Below are 19,150 nucleotides of genomic sequence, written 5' to 3' on the forward strand. Positions count from 1 at the left end.
GCTTCAAAAATATTGAGCCAAGGGTAAGAAGGTAAAGGAAGTCCATACAACAATGGTTTGGAGGGATAGAACTGAGACTACCAGTTTGCTTAAAAGTAAATTCCCTGTTTTTTAAATGAGCAAATAACCTGTAGGAAGATTAATACCTTGTTCAAATTCTTGTGACCACCCTTCCGTCTTTGGCCTTAGGTACTGTTAAATATGTGTATGAGGGTCTTGCCTGCTATGGTGTACTCCATGGGAAGTGTCTCCTGTTGACCATCCAGTGCCTAGAATGATACCTCAGCTTATTGGGTGCCCAGTAAATATTGGTTGAATGAATGAATGTTTAAATTTGCCTCTGAATTAACCATCTTTGTGAGTTTGGTTAGAATGAAAAACTTCATTCTGATATCCCTTAAGCAAACTAGTCAAATTGAACAACTAATCTCATTACCACTTGATCCCACATGTTCAGGTTTTTGGAAAGTTGACAGGTTGGACTGTCTTCAGATCTATTAGGAAGTTTTCATTCCCTAGAGACCACTTTTTTCCTGAATCTGTAGGCATGAAGATTCCAGTTTGATCACTTCTGTCTGCTTTTTTGTCTCAACTAATGAATATCAGAACTTGGAAGTAAGGTTTCTCTATTGAAATGGAGCTAGTAAAATTGAATAGAAGTGTAAAGAAGCAAAATGTAATTTATATAATTCAGTGATTGGGAAGAGTGGGAACCACCGCAATTCCAAGCAAGGAGATGAAGGTGTGTGGAGGAGGTTTGACTGGGCTTTGATCCATGTGGCTAAGAATTCTGAAACTTAGTCGTGTTCGAAGAAAAAATATACTAATAAAAGGCCCTAGATCTTCAAGGATCTAGAAAGGGGGGCGGAGGCACCGAAACAAGTATTGGGTAACTTCTATCTAATGTAACCAGGGAGATGGAAGATTTCACTGAAATGCATACTGTGCTCCACTGTGGAGCAGACTTGGTACCCAGACCTGGGTGTGAAATCCCCTGAAACTTGGGTGTCCAATCAAATTCTCTCATTGCAATCAAGAGCAGCTCACTCAGTCTTCTGAGAGAGCTCTGGCATATCAGGGCCCAGGCTGAGGGAGTCCTGTAGAAGTAGGCATGAGGAGGGGAAAACGGCCTGTGGGCGTTCTAGGATTCCAGTGCCCCAAAGATGGTAAAAGGAGTGGCCTAACACTCAGGGACCTCTCACAGAGGGTCTACTCGGCTCTGGCAACAATCCCAGCTCTATAAATAGGGGGCCACCCGAGAAGGTGTGGTTCCACAAATCACCCATGGCCCCTGGCTCTGAGAAGGGGAGTGAAGGTGGTAGATATCACACTGCTCAGGCCCAAGCGTCATGTATCCACACGTCCTCATACAGAGTCGTAGGGGAAAGAAGCAAGCTCAGCAGAACCACCTCCCTGCCACCAGCAGGCAGTGAGCTCTGAGGGCACCCCCTTCATCACCCTCCCTCGAGAAGGAAGACACAGCGGAAAGCTGTTTCTGTAGAGTGCTTTATATACCAAAGCTCAGACCAGAGATTGGAGACCTGGGAAACGGAATCACGGAAGAGAGATTCCAGCCCTCCCCTCATGTCCTCGCCTCCGGGCAAGCCTCACTGAACACACCTTGGACCTTCCAAATGCCAGGTTTCCCACTGTGGTCCCTCCTGGTCTACAGAACTCAGCTCCTTCTGGGCCTCACGGTTGGGGAGCACCTTTATCAGAAGAGAATGAAGGAAACCTCCATCACCAGCCCCAACCCTCCGGCCAGCTCAGTCTGTGGCCTCCATCTTGGTCCCCCGGGGCACCAGGAAGATGGCGCCATCAGCAGCCTGGTGCAATGCATACTCTTCAGGGGAGTAGCTGTTGCCTGCCTCATCCCGCAGGTGCTGGAAAATGTCACGATACAGCTCCGTCAGCTGTTGGCGCATGACCTCCAGGGTCCGGTCGGCCTCGCCTCGGGCCCGGAGGAGGCGCTCCCGCTCACTGCCCAGCCGCTCCAGTTCCCGCTCCAGCTGCACGATGGTCTCCAGCTTTCTTTTGCGACAGTTCTGGGCGGCCACCTTGTTCTTGCCCCGCCTTCGGATGTCCCGGACTAGTGCCAGCTGGCTCTCCGTCAGCGGGTACCGTGCCAACAGCTCGTTGAAGTCATCTACTGGCAAGTTGACGATCTTGTCCGTAGGGAAGGGGATCTTCATGGCCAGGGCTCGACGCTCATCCCGACTCCCCGCCTCCCCCCGTGCAGTGGGCTTGGCCCGCACGGGGCCGGAGGAGGGCTCTAAGGCTAAGGGGGTCTCGGCAGGTGGCAAGGCATAGTTGGGGTGGGCCAAGGAGTTGGGCATTAGTGAGTAGGGGTACTCCGCTGGGTACATCTCTACGTACTCGCTGCGACGCCGACCAGCCTCCGTCCCCTCCAGCTCAAGAGATTCAGCGTCACTGTAGTTGAGGGATAATCCTGAGTCGGATTCTGGGTCTTCCTGGGGCTTGGATGGCCCCGCTGACAGCCCAATGTCCAGGAGGGCCAAGGGGTCTGGGAGGGGCTCACTGAGCAGGCCCGAGAGGGTCAGCGGCTTGGAGGCTGGTACGGTCATGTTGCCATAGGCGTATGGGGGGTCTGGGACATGAGATGTGGGTGCTGGGAGCTCATAAGGTGGTGAAGAAAGGGGAAAGCCAGCCTCCGGGTGGATTGAACAGGGGCAGTAACTTGGAGGCGGCGGGGGCCCAGGGTATGGGGCTGGCGGCTCGAAGGATGGCTCACTTGGAGCGTTTAGGCCCTGCAAGAAAAGACACCAAAAGGTTTGGAGACAGGCTGAGGAAGAGAAGAAACCAGCTGTCTCTCAGAACCAAGCCGGGTCCCCTGAAAGACCCAGTGAGATAAGCACAAGGGAAGAGAACGGTGCTGAGTATCGTTGAAAGCTTCTGGCAAAGTTGTGATACAGTTCGTTCACGAGGAAAGTGGCTTAAACAAGAAGGGAAGTCACGCAACAATTATGGAATCCCCTCCTCTTCAGAAGTGCTTACTGTATTGAAATGGCTCATGTCCCTTTATTTCCTTCAGGAAGACAAGGAGTGTCTCCAGGATGACCCTCGGAACCCTTTTCCTGCTGCCACTATCTAGGGTCAAAGGGTCAAGTTCAGACCCTGGCCATGCCCTGGGTGCCCAGCAGAGGGAGCTGCTGTGTGGGAAGAGGGCTTAGGGCAGATCCTGAGGGCCCAGGCATGGTGGCAGGGAAGAGAACGGGGTGGGCACAGAGCCAGGTCTGGGGCTGAGAGTTACCTTGGGGAGCCGGCACAAGCTCTGCCCTCTCCCCTTCAGTCCCTCTGTCCCTGCCCAGGTGCAGAGAGGAGGAGAGAACGTGCTGGAAAAGGGCCCCCAACCCACATCGGGGAGCCACCCTGCTCCAGCCCAGCTGGGGACAAAGGCATCATTGTTAGGCCAACAGACACCCCTTTGTCCAACTAGCAGGAGGAGAGGACCCCGGCATAGTCTGACCCCCCTTCCCAAGGTCAGAACTACAGCTCTGCTACCTGAGGGAAAGGGGACCCCACCCCCGCCCCGCCCCGGCTGCTGAGGGCAGGGGGAGGAAGTGAGGGAAGAAGATGGGCAGGATTGGAGGAGGTCAGAACAGAAGAAGGTGAGGAAGGGAAGGCGGGACAGGAGGTGGGGCAGAGAGACGTAAGCAGAGTGACTGCCAAGAGAGCTTACACCCCCAATCAGATCCTTCCTTCCCCACCACTCCTATCTCCTGCTCATCCACACTCCCTCCCCCTCAACGCTCTGGTCTTCCATCCAGATCGCCCTCTGACTCCAGGCCCTTCCTTTCACAGTGCCTGGAACATTTCCATCTTGAGACCCTGGGCTCTGCTTGCTCCAGCCCCCGGCCTCAGTCCCAGCCAGACTCCCTGTTTCTCTGCTTTTCCCTCCCCCCACCCCTGCCCCCTAACCCCACTCACCTGCAGCTCAGTGATGGACATGATCTCTTGCCAAGTCAATTCCATCTCACCCAGCTCCAGAGTGGGCAACTGTGTCACCCTGTTCCTGCTCTGCTGGGGAGGACACGGGGGCATCCTACTGGGCCAGGGCCTGGTCCAAGGTCCCGAAAGCCCAAATGGTCCCAGCAGTCTGTGTCAAAGGAGAAACAGGAGTTAGGGCCTCTCTTGCCACAGGTCAGCAATTTTGTCCTCCTCCATGGAGAGGCTCCCTCCAGCTTCACCTGAGGGAAGGAGATGCCTCATTCCCCGCCCTACCCCACCCCCATTCATGCTGTACTCATCATCGGACAAACTCCTGAAGCTAGAAAGCCTTTTTCTGCCGTGTTGTCTGTATCTCACCCGCTATGGCTGTAGGCAGTTCCTTTGGGAGCACAGTAGGTTTTTATCTTCTTTTCGGACAAGATGCCTTCACTTTCCCCTACTTCTTACTCCTCAAAACTGTATCACTGGCCAGGACAAAAGTCACATCATCCAGTGTTTTTTATTTTTCCTGTTTCCTGCAGCAACATCAGGGATCACTCCTGCTCTCCTCCTCTGCCCTCACTTTTAGGATCTCAGTCTTTTCTTTCCAAGATGAGAGCGAGTGCTTGGGGATCCCCAAGGAGTGTGTTGTGGGAAGAGCCAAGCAGACAGCCCCTCCCCTTCTCTAAGATATGGCCCAGGCCTGGTGACTGATAGCAGCCCTGCCCTCTCCTCCTATCCTGGCCCTGGGCTCCCCTGCCTGGGCCAGATAAGAGGTTTATCAGCAGCAGGCAGCAGAGGAGGAATGGTCTCTGGAGACACTGGACCTCTGCCCTGTGTCCCACAGGGTCATCCTGGCTATACCCCACTCCACACAACCAGGGGTCTTTTCTCTCCTGAGGTCATATAATAACCACAGCAAAGACTTATTTGGCATTTGTCTAGAACCGAGCTGGTGGTTTATAAGCACTCGTTTATGAGATTGATTTCCACAAAGATCCTGTAAGTTCCATTCAGAAGTTGAGACTCAGGCTGATAAATAGCAGAGTCAGGTCTGGTACCTAGAGTTGCCGACTCCACTAGCCCATCCCACCTTCCAGGCGCCTTCCCAATCCTGCTCCCATGTCTCCTCCATTCGCCGAGACTCTATTGGCGGTCGACATCAATCAACTCTTTCTGTGGAATCTCAGACTCTTTTTTTTTTTTTTTAAATTTATTTTTGGCTGCACTGGGTCTTCGTTGCTGCGCACGGGCTTTCTTTAGTTGCAGCGAGCGGGGCCTACTCTTCATTGGCAGTGCACGGGCTTCTCACTGCAGTGGCTTCTCTTGTTGCAGAGCATGGGCTCTACGCGCACGGGCTTCAGTAGTTGTGGCTCACGGGCTTAGGTGCTCCGCAGCATGTGGGATCTTCCCCGATCAGGGCTCGAACCCACGTCCCCCGCATTGGCAGGTGGATTCTTAGCCACTGCGCCACCAGAGAAGTTCTGAATCTCAGTCTCTTTTCTCTTCTAAGGAATATTTCTTTAGAGGCTTGAATACACACTTCCCTCCAGCCCCCTTTCTTTGGATCTGGGCTCTAGCTGCAGCTCTGCTACAGGGCAGCAGCATGATGTTGGGCAAGCCATCACATTTCTCTGAGCCTCTGTTTCCTCATTTGTAAAACCAGGGAGTGAGACAAGTTGAACTTGGAGGTCCCTCTCTGCTTGGATAGCTCAACATTCTCAGTAACCCCTCACCCCACCTTCATCTTCTCCTCTCTGTCAACCTCTCTCCTCATCCCACCTCCCTATTCCCTGACACCCATCTCACCCTCATCTGTTCTCCCTGCCTTCGGCAAGAGACTTCAAGTAGATGTGACAGGGACCTCCTGATCTCTTAGGGCCAGACACCACACCCTACCTGTGCCATGTAAGTGAGGGCAGGCAGGCTGGGTGGGTGAGGGAGACTTATAGAAGGACAGAGCATAGGACTGGATGACCTTAGATCACCACAAGGTTGGCCTATCACAGCTATTTAATATGGGATCCACTCTTTGACTCACCACAAAATTGGTGAGAACTTTAAATTGTCCTTTCAAAGGAGGATCTCCCCTAGCCCCTGCCCCCTAACCCTAACCCTAACCCTAACCCTAACCCTTGTTATATTGCCATCCCCAGAGCTGGGAGTTGGTATAGGCACAGGCCCTTGGCAAGTGGGCAGAGGGTGGGGTGTTTATGTCTGTCCAGGATGCCATTTCAACACCGGAACCCCACCTTCCCCCACCCAGGTTCTGGCGGAAATTGCCCAAAGGCAAAGTGAATGGAGAAGGGGTTTAGGGGGCAGGGACGATGACTCTTGCCTCACAGTCCTTCACACACACACACACACACACACACACACACACACACACACACACACACACACACACACACACACACACACACACCTCATTTTGTCCCTCATAGTTTCCCGGATCTGACTCTTAGGTGCAGTACAAAGATCCTGTCCTAGGAGGCAGGAGACCAGGTTCTCTAGCCTTCCAGATGCATGATCTAGGGCAAATCGCTTCTTACTCAGACTCTCCTATTAAATGGAGACAGACTTGGAGAACCTCCTTGCAGTAGATTGCATCTGGCTCAGGCAGTCACAAACTTTACTGTGGCCTGCCTTCACCTGGGGTGCTTGTGAAAATACAGAATTCTGAAAGCCACCCTGGACCTATCGAATTGAATTCATAGGCGCAGGTACCCCGCAATCAGCATTTTAACAAGTGGCCTGGTGTTTTTGATGCCAGAGGCCCACCCTACTTTGAAAACTACTAAACTGGTCCAACCATATGGACTTAAAAGAATGCAAAGGCAGAAGAGCACCTGGCAAGTAATCTCCAGACTTCTCCTAGCTTCACACCCTTGACCCAGGCAAGGCTGGGTTCTAGGCTGCCCTAGTCTCTGAGACTAGATATCAGCCCCTCCTCATAAAGACCAGGAATTTAATCTTCCCCTCTCCCTGGGACAGGGAAATGAGAATCCAGAAGGGCTGCTGGGGGAGGTGGGAGGTTAGGAAAGAGGCAGTTAAGGAGAGCCTCAGGTTCAAATGCAACCAGCTCCCTGGTGCAGTGGCAAGTTTGCACCAGGCCAGAAAGGCGTAGTCTGTTTTTCCCTAGACACTCAGAGATGGGTGGTGGTCTATACAACAGGCAAGGTCAGGAAGTCTACCTTCAACAGGTCTTAGGAGTCTCCCATCCTGAAGACGGGCCAGGGGGCTGGCAGCCAGAGGTATGAGGGTATAGTCAGAATTGGATCAAATAGAACATCACAGAGGGTACAGAAGCTGGAGAGATACTGGGAAAGTGGAACATGCCTCCCTGTGTCCCTTTTCTTTTACAACAGACGGTTCCCACTTTCCAGTTTAGCCCACACTTTGAGGTCACACAGACATCTTGCTCCCCAACATTGCACATCAGGTAGGACGGACACCATCTCCAGAGACTCTAACCCACCCTCTTTACTCTCATCCTGATGGCATTACCCGGAAAGATCTTATCACAATCCCTGAGTACACACAGAATGACATGGAGCTTTACGTTTCAGGGTACAGAATGAGGGCCATTTGGGGAGGGAGGCTGGGGAAAGGAAGATATTTGGCCTCATCGGCAGCCCAGGGCTCTATAACACCTTGACAAGGGGGAGAGACAGAGAAAGGGCTCGCCTCTGGGACGCTGTTGTTGTTGTTTGTCTGGGACCGTGTACTGAGGCTTACTAGACAACCCCTCCTCTCCAGGTGTCAATAGAGGCAGGGAAAGGATGGGGAGGGATCAGTAAAACTTGGGGTGTGGTAAGGCAGATGAGCAGCCTATTCAGAAAGGTTAGGAAGAATCCCCAAGGAGGGAGAGGTACACAGAAGTGAGAGAAAGAAATAGCCTGGAGGGAAAAGGGGCTGGGGAGAGACGTGCGGAGGGAGAGTGAACGGGGTAGGTGGGGGGCCAGTTTTGATCACAGTAAGGTTCAGTCTCCTGGGGGCATACATGACTCAAACAGGTGCATGGAACAAGGGAGAGAGGGACAAGTTTCTGCCATCCTGTCACTTGGTCACTAGACCCCCCAACTCCAGTCCTTCGGGGGCCAGTGACTAGAGAATCTCAGCCCCAGCAGATGTGATACCTGACCTCTTCTCTTCCACTGTTTCCCAGCCCTCTACCTCCCAAGCTGCCAAGATTTCCAGTCAGAAGAAACTATGCTGGGGTGGGATGCCTTCCTCTCCCTTCCAGTTCCAGCTACTACCCTAGGCCCAGAGAAGAGAACGGGCAAAGGGAGGCGAGAACTCAGCACCCTCTACCCCTAGCAGCCCATCCTGCTGCAACGACACCTCCCAGCAATCCAGGCATCCACTGTCTCGGGTTCCTTAGCATTCCCCAAACCTCCCAGATGGCTGGACAGGGCAGTGGGATAGGACGGAGTAGGGGAAAGGAGGGTACCATATACCTGAGAGTCCATTGGCTGCCCCAGGGCAGCCAGCCTGCTGAAGGGTTACTCAGTGTCACTCCCCAGCCCCTCAGGCGTGCCTCAGGGGACCACTGTCTGGTCCCCATCCATAGCCTTTCACCCCCAGAATCCCAGAGGGCTCAAAAAGCCATCTAGGTCTTCTCCCAGAGAAATTCCCAAAGATGTCAAATTCCTGAACCAGAGGCAGCCTGGAAAGGTCTGAGATCTCCGAGGAATGCACGGCAAGTTGCTTATTTTCTCCCGCTGCCTCCTTCACCTCCCCAGCTTGCCCCTGGGTCCCCCTGGAATCCTCCTCCCACCCTGCCCCTCAGGCACCTGTGGCAGGGTCCAAGCAGGGTGAGGAGAGAGATGTGGCTCCGGGTGCTGTCTCTGGGGAGGCTGGGCCTGGGCTGACACCTTCTGGGTGAGGATCCCTGCTACCTCTGAGAACCGGGGAGGGCCGTGCCCTGCGCCCAGGCCATCGCTGAGCGCCCAGTGTGTAGGCTCGGGCCCGAGTGAGGGGACCTCAGGGGCCGGCACACCAGCCTCCTCTCTGAAGCCCTCAGCCTGAGTTCTCCGTCCTTCCTCCAACCCTCCCCTTTCCCCGTGGCCCTCCTCTCCTCCTGCCCCTTCTGGCCAAGAGAGGAAACTTGAGCCCGGTGTGGTTTCTGCCCGCACCCCACCCCCACCTTGCTCCCAGCCAGCGGGGGCACGCATGGCTCCAAGCCTCTCCCAGCCCTCCTTTTGAGCCCAGGAGTCCAGCCAGCTCTGCGCTTCTCCCATGCATCTGATGGATTCCAACCTGATGATCCGTGGCAGAGTGACCTCTAGACTTCATACAAGTTGTAACCTCCTTCTCTTTGCCCCCTTGACTCTCTGAGGGGCAGGGAAACTGAGTCCTGGCAAGGTGGAGGGCAGCTGAAGAAAAGGACCAGATGTCTAGCATCCCAGCTGTTAGGCAGGTGGGCATTCAGGGCACTGCTTTAATTTCAGGAAAGCCTGGGCTCTGGGCAAGGGGTAGGGGAGCTTTTGGGGGGAGGAGGGGCCGGCTGCTTTGATGTGTCCTTTCACCTGTAGCCTTCTCCCCTCCCCCTGCAGCCTCAGATGTCCTAGGACAAAGGCCTCTTTCTTGGACAGGTTTGTTGTCAGTGTGTGAGGGGAGTTGGGGGTGGGGGAGGCTCCCGGCAGGGACATTATTCACCTCCCTTAAAGGGGACCCTAGATGCCCTCTGTCCTTTCTTCCAGGCAAGGCACCCCAGCCACATGGCAGCCATATACACTGGACAGACCAGGACATGTGTGTAGGATATCAGGTCCATCCCCCAGCACCCACGGCAGCTCTGGGGCAGACCAGTAAGTACACCCCAGAAGTCACTCATTCATCCATTTGCCTCAAACTCACAACCCAAGTCCCAGGCCAAACAGATCTCTCTGCAGAGACTAGGAGAAAAGCCTTGCTTCCTCCTAGCTTTTAGCGGTTTTCAGCTCTAAGGAAAGTCCTTCCTATGTCTAGCTTCACTCCTTATAGCTGCAGCTTACACTTTTTTTCTATTTTTTCTTCTTATGATGTTCAAGTTAAATTGGAAACAGTTAAAGACTGGGGAGGAAGGCAGGTGCCACCCTAAGGCAGAGCTGGCATTCAGCCAGCATTCTGTTAGAGGGTTGTGTTCACTATTAAAATAATGAAAATATTCTGTCCCTGTTGGTGAAGAATAGCTTCTGGGAGTCTTCCAAGTGTCCCCACCATTCCACCACTATGTCAGCCACCCCGATTCTCTCTCAGGACCACCCCCACAACCCAATAACCCAACCAAGCAACTCAAGAGGCAGTGTGATACCCACCTCTTTGCAGCCTCCTTGCAGCCTGTGTGTGGGGCTTTGATCAACACCCATGCCAAACCCATGGTTCAGTGTTTTGAATTCCATCCCCATCCCAGGAGATCATAATTCTACAGGCGTGATCTGTGTAGGGCAGGAGATGACCCCTGGCTTCATTGCATGTTACAAGTGGGTTCAGAATCTCTTGATGACCTGGGTATGAATCTGGGTCACATACATGAGCATTCAGATAGCTTTCTCATTTATATACTTATTTGGGCCCCTCAGAGGGGATGAGGGGTGGAGATAGTCACACTTGTGACTGATTCAGTAATGATATCGGGTTACAGCTAGTCGACAAACATTTACTGAATGAAAGCTACCAGTTCAGGACGTTATTTGTGGCATTGCAGATACAACTGTGGATAACACAAGTTGTTCAATGAATGAATGGATATTTACTGAGTGTCTACTCGTTCATTCATTCATTCAACAAATATTTATTGTGTATCTACCATGTTTCCCACTCCAGGAACACAAAGATGAATAAGTCATAGTCTGTGTCCTCATTAACAGTCTAGGCAGGGAATTCCAGTAATAAAGGTCTATATAAAGTGCTAAGGAGCTGAACTGCTGCTGGTGAAATTCATAGCCGGCTTCACAGAGAAGATGACAATTGAGTTGGGCTGTGGAGAATGACTCAGGGTTCACCAGGAAAAGAGGGGAGAAGGGTATTCCAAACAAAGGTGTGAAGACATAGAAGCATCAAACACAGAGGAGCATTTTGGGTTTCCTAGGATGGGGTGTGAGGTAGCAAGTAGTAAAAGGTAAGCCTGGGAAATTTGACTGGGGCTAGATAGTAAAGTCTTGAAAGTTAAACTAGGGAGGTTGTATTTCATCCCGTGCGAGGGTCATAGATGTGTTTGAAGCAGTTTTCTTGTTTGCGGGGACAGGCATGGTCGTGCAGGCTGAGCTAAGTGAACAGACAGCCCTCATTTAGGCGACAGGCCAGAGTGTCTCTCCCACCTCACTCCACTCCCCTCCCCTAGGAAGGGGCTGTTACTGCGGTTCCCAGGCTCTGTCCTGCCTCCAGAACGCTCTTTATAGCCCTCAGGGGTGCGGATGATTCCTTTAGCTCCCTCCTCTCAGATCCCTGAGGTCCAGAGTCAACCTCCTTCTATCTTAAATCTCTTTCGCTTGATGTAAGATGAGCAGGGGATTAGGAGCCTGAATGGGTTGGATAGTGTCTGCGGCTGGGCAAGCCAGGATACCTAAGATTTTCCTATCCCTAAGATGGGATACCTAAGATTCTCCTGCTTCAGCAAAGGTGGCAGAGACAGAATATGGAGAAAAACATGACCACATATCTTTACTGTTATACCATTCTCCATCTATGCTGCTCAGGCACCCCCAAAAGGCTGACTTGTCATCACCCCCTGCCAATCCACCCCACCCTCACCCCAGCGCGTGTGCACACACCACCACCACCACCATCAGGGCAAGCCACAAGCAGTGTTGCCAAACACCCCGCTGGGTTATGCAACCAGCTTCCCGAGTAGGGCGGGGTGGCTAGAGGTGGAACCTGGGGAGGGCCACAGGTCCCGGAGGGAGGTGGCTGCCTAGCCTGCTTGCCTGCTGGGCTGACCGCAGTGGCCCCAGGGGGCGGGGGCAGGGCTGCCCTTTTATCAGTGCCCTGCAGGGTTGCACCCGCCACCCCCTGGCTTCCTCTCTCAACAGACGGAAAGGGAGGCAGCCACAGGGTGCAAGGGAGGGCTGGGCGTTATCCTAGGCTGCAGAGCCCGGCGGTTACCCCGGATGGCTGGGGGAGGTGTTGGAGGGGGTCTGGGACCAGGGAATAGTGAGGCCCCTCTTACTAAAGTAAGAAAAGGGAGATAAAAACTGAGGCCCAGATGGTGGAGACAGATCTCCTAAGCCATCCACTGGTTTTTCCTTGTGTTCTGGTTTGGGTGAGGATAGAATAAAAAAGTCTTTGAAGAGGTTCCTTTCCACAGATAAGAATTCTTAGAGGATTGACTCAGGAGTTGAGGACATTGAGCCCCACTCTCAGGCCAAAAGGGTCCAGAGAGTGGGTAGGACTGAGATTCCCAGACCTGGGCGACTATGAGTTATGCCCTGCTAGCAGAGCCCCGCACGGAATCCAAAACAGATGAAGGCTGATAGATGAGTCCAGAAGAGTCCAGAAGAAATAACCCCTGGAGCTTAATTCTAAATCTAGAGAGAGGAGTAGGTTGCATGGTGTAGAGGAGAATGAGGGAGGGTCAGATCTTGAACCTTAAAACCTGGACTTGAGTCCCTGCATTCACGGGTTACGTGGCTTTGGGCAGCTCAACCTTTCTGAGCCTTGCTTCCTCACTGGGGAAAATGGAGATAATGGAGTTTGGGAGAAGATAAAGGGAGTTTTGGGGAAGCTAAAAAGAGATCAATAAGAAAGTGAGTCTGTTATTATTAGGAGATAGAAGCTTAGAAACCTGGAGGCCAGAGTGCCTCAGGGGCTTGGGAATTGAGAACAGTCTATCTGGAAGCCAGACTCTGGTGGAGAGATACCTGGGCCAGAACTGAAGCCGGTAGGCAGCCTGGTTCTGGGAGAGAACCAGGACCAGGATACAGCAGTGTTTGTGGGGGAGGGGTGGTACACTTCCAGGAACTAGCTCTGGGACCATGGCTCTCCCACCCCAGCACTATTGGGCGGGGCCAGTTGTAACCACACCATGGGCATGGTGCCAGCCTTACGGGCTTCAGTCACCTTCCAGGAACCCCAAAACCCCCACCCCCACCCCACCCTGTTGCAATCCTCTGCAGTGGGCGGAGCTGCCTAGGAAGTCCCACCCTCTGCTCCTTAGAGGATGGAAGGCTTGATGCCTGACTATTTATTTCCTCCTTTAAACAGGCATCCTGCTCATTCCAGCCTCCTGTCTTTGCTCTTCCTGCCCCCTTGCACCAGAGTGCTCTTGCACCAGTGGCCCTTTTTACCAACCAGGGGCAGTACAGAGTGGAAAAGAGATCTGGGTTTGAGTCTCAGCTCACACTTAGCAGTGTGGACTTGGGCAAATTATATAGCTTCCTTGAGCCTCGGTTTCCCCTTGGTAACTGGGGAGAACAGAGCTTGTTAGGGATCAGATGAGACAATGTACACATAGTGCTTATACACAAAGGACATTAATGTTGGATCCCTTCCTCTGATCTACTCTCCAAGACCCAGCTCAGTTCAAGTTCTGTCTCCACAACATTTTCTCTGGCTACCTCAACACTTACACATATTTCTCTTGTCTAACTCCTTTTGCAATTATTATATGTACCAGAGAATTAATAACCTCATTTAAATATTTTCTTTTCTGGGACTTCCCTGGTGGCACAGTGGTTAAGAATTCGCCTGCCAACGCAGGGGACATGGGTTTGAGCCCTGGTCCGGGAAGATCCCACATGCCCCAGAGCAATTAAGCCCGTGCACCACAACTACTGAGCCTGTGCTCTAGAGCCCATGAGCCACAACTACTGAGCCCACCTGCCACAACTACTGAAGCCTGCGTGCCTAGAGCCCATGCTCCACAACAAGAGAAGACACCTCAATGAGAAGCCTGCACACCACAACGAAGAGTGGCCCCCACTCGCCGCAACTAGAGAAAACCTGCACGCAGCAATGAAGACCCAATGCAGCCAAATAAATAAAATAAAAAATATAAATAAATTTATTTAAAAAATTGTTTCTTTTCCAATTGAACCATATGATTTTGTGTTTTGTTACATCATCTTGTAATAGTGATGACATAAACAGTATTATACAAAACTTATCATAAGCATCATAGTTTAATGGTGAAGAGCACAAGTTTTAGAATCAGAAATGCCTGCATTCAAATCTTGGCTCTGACAGTCACTTTGAGATCTCAAGCAAATTCTTTAATCTCTCTGAGCCTAATTTTACCCATCTGTAATTTAGGGATAGTAACAATTCTTACCTTACATGTTATTGTGAGAAGTTAACAAGTGGGTATGTATGTTTAATTTAGTGATTCAGTGTCTGGGATATAGTAAGCACTATTAAATGACACATATATGGTACATCTATTATTATCAAATAAATATATTAAATTAACTTATTGTTAACTAATAGGTAAATTTCTTGTGAGGGGTTGCATTTTATGTTTTGTCTTTTTTATATATACCTCAAGGTGTGTAGTTCTGAGTACAATATACTGTCACTCACTCAACAAATATTTATAGAGTATTTAACAGATTGCTAAATTTGGAGGATACCAAGATGATTAAAGAGTGAGCTTTGGGGGCTTCCCTGGTGGCACAGTGGTTGAGAGTCCGTCTGCCGATGCAGGGGACACGGGTTCGTGCCCCGGTCCGGGAAGATCCCACATGCCGCGGAGCGGCTGGGCTCGTGAGCCGTGGCCGCTCAGCCTGCGCGTCCGGAGCCTGTGCTCCGCAGCGGGAGAGGCCACAGCAGTGAGAGGCCTGCCTACCGCAAAAAAAAAAAAGAGTGAGCTTTGGGACTCCGTGCTGGTCCACTGGTTAAGAATCCGCCTTCCAATGCAAGGGACACGGGTTCGATCCCTGGTTGGGGAACTAAGATCCCACATGCCGGGGCGGGAGCAGCTAAGCCCGCGTGCCACAACTACAGAGCTTGCGGGCCTCAACGAGAGGGCCCACGCTGTTCAAAATACAGAGCCCGTGCACTCTGGAGCCCGCTCCACACCTAGGGAGAAACCCAGTGGACCGCTTGCTGTAAGGAAAAGACCCTGCATGCCTCAACAAAGATCCCGTATGCTGCAACTAACACCCTACGCAGCCAAATAATAATAATAATAGGGAAAATAAATAAGTAAAATTAATGCCACACCAACTAAAATTAATAAAGTGCCAAATTGGTTCAAATAAATAATATTAAAAAAAAAAGAGTGAGCCTTGCCTTTGAGCAGACGCATGTATAAACATGTGATGTGATATGAGAATGGATAAGTTACATTCGGGGAAACAGAAAAAGGAGTGACTAACTTTCTCTATGAAGGCTTCAGGGAGGACGTAACCTTTCAACTAGTCTTGAAAATAGAAGAATCTGAATTTTCTAGGGAGAAAAATGGGGGACAGAATTCTGGGAAGAAGAAACAATATGTGTAAATACATAGCTGTGGGGGGAAAGTCTATAAAGGTTTGATCAGTTACAGAGTCTGGAAGTCCAGGGGTATAAAAGGAGGTTTGGGTGGAGGGGAAGTTTCCCACACTTTCCTGGGACAGTAGCGTAGGTCATGGTGACGAGGCTCAGGGTCCACTCCCTGCCAGGAGTCTAGCTGCCTATCAAAGTTCTCAGATAGTCCTTTCCTTCCAAGGACCCCGGGGCAGGTTGGTCTGGCCCTCCCTGGGAAGACTCAGAGGGCTTTCCTGAGGTGCTTCCAGTCTCTTGGAGTGATCGTCTGGGCCAAACCAACAAGAAGGGAGCATCCTGGGATTGTCTTCACTGTGTGAGCCCGGGTCCCTTTGATTCCCCAAGTCTCATGTATGGTGATGGAGAGCCAGGATGAGGGTTGTCTAATTTGCTCAGTGTCTCTGGGCCACTTCCCAGATTCTCTGGTGTTGAAAGTTCTTCCCCTGAAGGCTGTCTCCACACCAGGGCCTCCCACTCTCCCTGGTTCTTGTCTGTGCTCTTTCTGGTTGCAGCTGAAACCACGTTCCTAGCCTGGTTGCTGCTAACTCTGGCCTTGTTTTCCCCAAAGAGATCATTTGCCAGAGAATGAGATACCCATGGGGAGGAAGGTCAAGGGCTCCTGGGCCACATCATCCCCCAAATATCAGCTTCCCTTTTCCAGAATGGAGAGAGAGAAAAAAGAGAGATCCATCTGAGGATTGGTGGAGAGCCAGCCTCTCAGTCGTCCAGACCGGAAATGAAAAGCAGACTTCATTGCCTCTCTCTCTCTGGTGGGAGGAGAGATGGAAAGAAGGAAGAAGGGAAAACCAAGGGTTGGAAAAGAAGAGTGAGCTGGAGCAATTCAATCCAGATAAAATCCTCTGAAACTGAAAGTACGTATTCCCTTGTGGTCCAGTGTTTAGGACTCGGCACTTTCACTGCCAGGGCCTGGGTTTGAACTAAGATCCTGCAAGCTGTGAGGCATGGCCAGAAAAACCCATTCTCTGTTTACCATCTGCCTTTCCTTCTCATACCCTAACACCCGTCCTCCCATCCTAATACCTTCCTGCCTCAAGGACCTCTAAACCATTTGTACTACTTTTAATTTTATTTTTAAAATAATCCATCCACTCCCCTTCATAGCCAGAACTACAAACTTGTAGACACTGTAAATTTCCTTGCCCCTCTCCGTCTCCCCTGAACTTTCCTGGAAAGCAAAACAAAACCAAACAAAACATTTCTGGTTAAGTCTAACAATTCAGCTTCTCCACATCTATACCTGGGCAGCTAAATATTGATGGAGGAAATCTCAGAATCTTGCTGACTAGTATACTTCAAATTTATGCCCCCCAAACCCAACATTGCCAACTAATTCTATAGTTCCCTAGTAAACTCTTTTTTCTACTCTACTCAATAACTATTTCACACTTTCTCTCTTCTAAAATCTCCAGCACCCCCTCCACTTCCCTCTCAGCAGATGACCTTGCCCATATTTCATTGATAAAATAGATGCAATTAGATGAGACTGCCCTATCTTTCCAATACCAAATCTACCAGCTTACTTGCATCTACATGCTTGACCTTCTACCTTATTAAGATGAAAGAAGTATCCCTGTTCCTAGCCATACCCTCTCAGCTCTGTGAAGAGCTGAGAAAATTAGATTCCTCTGAGTGCACAGCTAACGTTCAATTCTGCACCACACCAAAGTGATGCCGACTGCATGGATTCGGTCATGAGGAAGAATGATAAAATAATTCAGAGGTACGGCTGAATCACAAGGTGGCAGTCTTAAGAGTTCATCCAGGTAGAACTCCCCACCCATTCCCTTGGATGAAAACAGCAGCTATATAATCCCAGGAAGCTTCCTCTTTATGTCTTAAGTTCCATCATAGCTGTATGTTGGGGAGACACTTCCGACACCTCTGAGACAAAGCCAGACTGTTATTAGGTCAGAAAGAAGCTACCTTCTTCTGTTTCCTTAAGACCTGCTTCACTGTCAGGGAGTGCCCCTCTGAGCACCCAACACTTGAGGGAGGTGTCCTCACCAGTCATCCTGTAGAGGGCATGTGCCCACACCTCCAGGCCATAAGCTGTAGCTGCCGCCAACACTGCTGTCTGTGATTACCGCTGTTTGTGCTGTTTCCCATTCTGCAGTGGCTGGAGTAGAAGCAATCTATGATTGCTTTAGCAAGAGGCAGAGCAAGCCCTGGGCTAGGAGTTAGAGTGCTCAGCTAACAGAAATGCATTCATCTCCTTTGGCTTTTTGTTTTTTTTGCTTTTGGCTGCAGGAGGCTTGAGAGATCTTAGTTCCCCAACCAGGGATTGACCCCGGGCCATGGCAGTGAAAGCGCCGAGTCCGAACCACTGGACCACCAGGGAATTCGCTTATTTATTTATTTAAAAAAATTTTTAATTTATTTATTTTTATTGAGTACAGTTCCCTGTGCTATACAGCAGGTCCTTTTTGGTTATCTATTTTATATAGAGTAGTGTGTATATGCTAATCCCAAGCTCCTAATTTATCCCTTCCCCCACTCCTTTCCGCTTTGGTAACCATAAATTTGTTTTCTGTGTCTCTGAGTCCATTTCTGTTTTGTACATAAGTTCATTTGTATCATTTTCTTTTTTTAGATTCCACATATAAGCGATACCACATATTTGTCTTTCTTGGTCTGATTTACTCCACTTAGTATGATAATCTCTAGGTCCATCCATGTCGCTGCAATGGCATTATTTCATCCTTTTTTATGGCTGAGTAATATTGCATTGTATTATATACCACATCTTTTATTATTATCATTATTGGCTGTGTTGGGTCGTTGTTGCTGCACGTGGGCTTTCTCTAGTTGCAGTGAGCGGGGTCTACTCTGTTGCGGTGCGTGGGCTTCTCATTGCAGTGGCTTCTCTTGTTGCGGAGCACGGGCTCTAGGCACGCGGGCTTCAGTAGTTGTGGTGCACGGGCTTAATTGCTCCGCAGCATGTGGGATCTTCCCGGACCAGGGAACAAAGCCGTGTCCCCTGCATTGGCAGGCGTAGTCTTATCCACTGCGCCACCAGGGAAGCCCTATACCACATCTTTTTTATCCATTTATCTGTCGATGGACATTTAGGTTGCTTCCATGTCTTGGCTTTTACAAATAGTGCTTCAATGAACATTGGGGTGCATGTATCTTTTTTATTATTATATATTTATTAATTTTTGGCTGCGTTGGGTCTCAGTTGCAGCACTCGGGCTCTTCGTTGTGGTGCGTGGACTCCTCTCTAGTTGTGGCGCGTGGGCTCCAGAGCGTGTGGGTTCTGTAGTTGCGGTGCGCGGGCTTAGTTAACCTGTGGCATGTGGGATCTTAGTTCCTTGACCAGGGATTGAACCAGCATCCCCTGCATTGCAAGACGGATTCTTAACCACTGGACCACCAGGAAGTCCCTGTCTTTTTAATTAATTAATTTATTTTTTGCGGTACGCAGGCCTCTCACTGTTGTGGCCTCTCCTGTTGCGGAGCACAGGCTCTGGATGCGCTTGCTCAGCGGCCATGGCTCACGGGCCCAGCCGCTCCGCGGCATGTGGGATCTTCCCGGACCGGGGCACAAACCCGTGTCCCCTGCATCGGCAGGCGGACTCTCAACCACTGCACCACCAGGGAAGCCCCCCTATCTTTTCGAATTATAGTTTTCTTTGGATATTTGCCCAGGAATAGGATTACAGGATTATATGGTAACTCAAGTTTTTAATTTTTTAAGTAACCTCCATACTGTTCTCCATAGTGGATGTACCAATTT

General features: G+C 50.7%; 1 protein-coding gene across 1 annotated transcript; it reads right to left on the reverse strand.

Annotated features, from left to right (window-relative positions):
- Window positions 1–1,510: 1,510 nt before the first annotated feature.
- NFE2 (nuclear factor, erythroid 2) lies at window positions 1,511–4,096 on the reverse strand. The gene is made up of 2 exons (XM_060026257.1): window positions 3,949–4,096; window positions 1,511–2,768 (listed from the first exon to the last, which is right to left on the reverse strand). The coding sequence occupies exons 1-2, from the start codon at window positions 4,060–4,062 to the stop codon at window positions 1,767–1,769; spliced, it is 1,116 nt and encodes a 371-aa protein (XP_059882240.1). The 5' UTR covers window positions 4,063–4,096; the 3' UTR covers window positions 1,511–1,766.
- Window positions 4,097–19,150: the final 15,054 nt, after the last annotated feature.

This window comes from Delphinus delphis, chromosome 11, assembly GCF_949987515.2.
Source record: "Delphinus delphis chromosome 11, mDelDel1.2, whole genome shotgun sequence".
In the NCBI taxonomy this organism is placed as follows: Eukaryota; Metazoa; Chordata; class Mammalia; order Artiodactyla; family Delphinidae; genus Delphinus; species Delphinus delphis.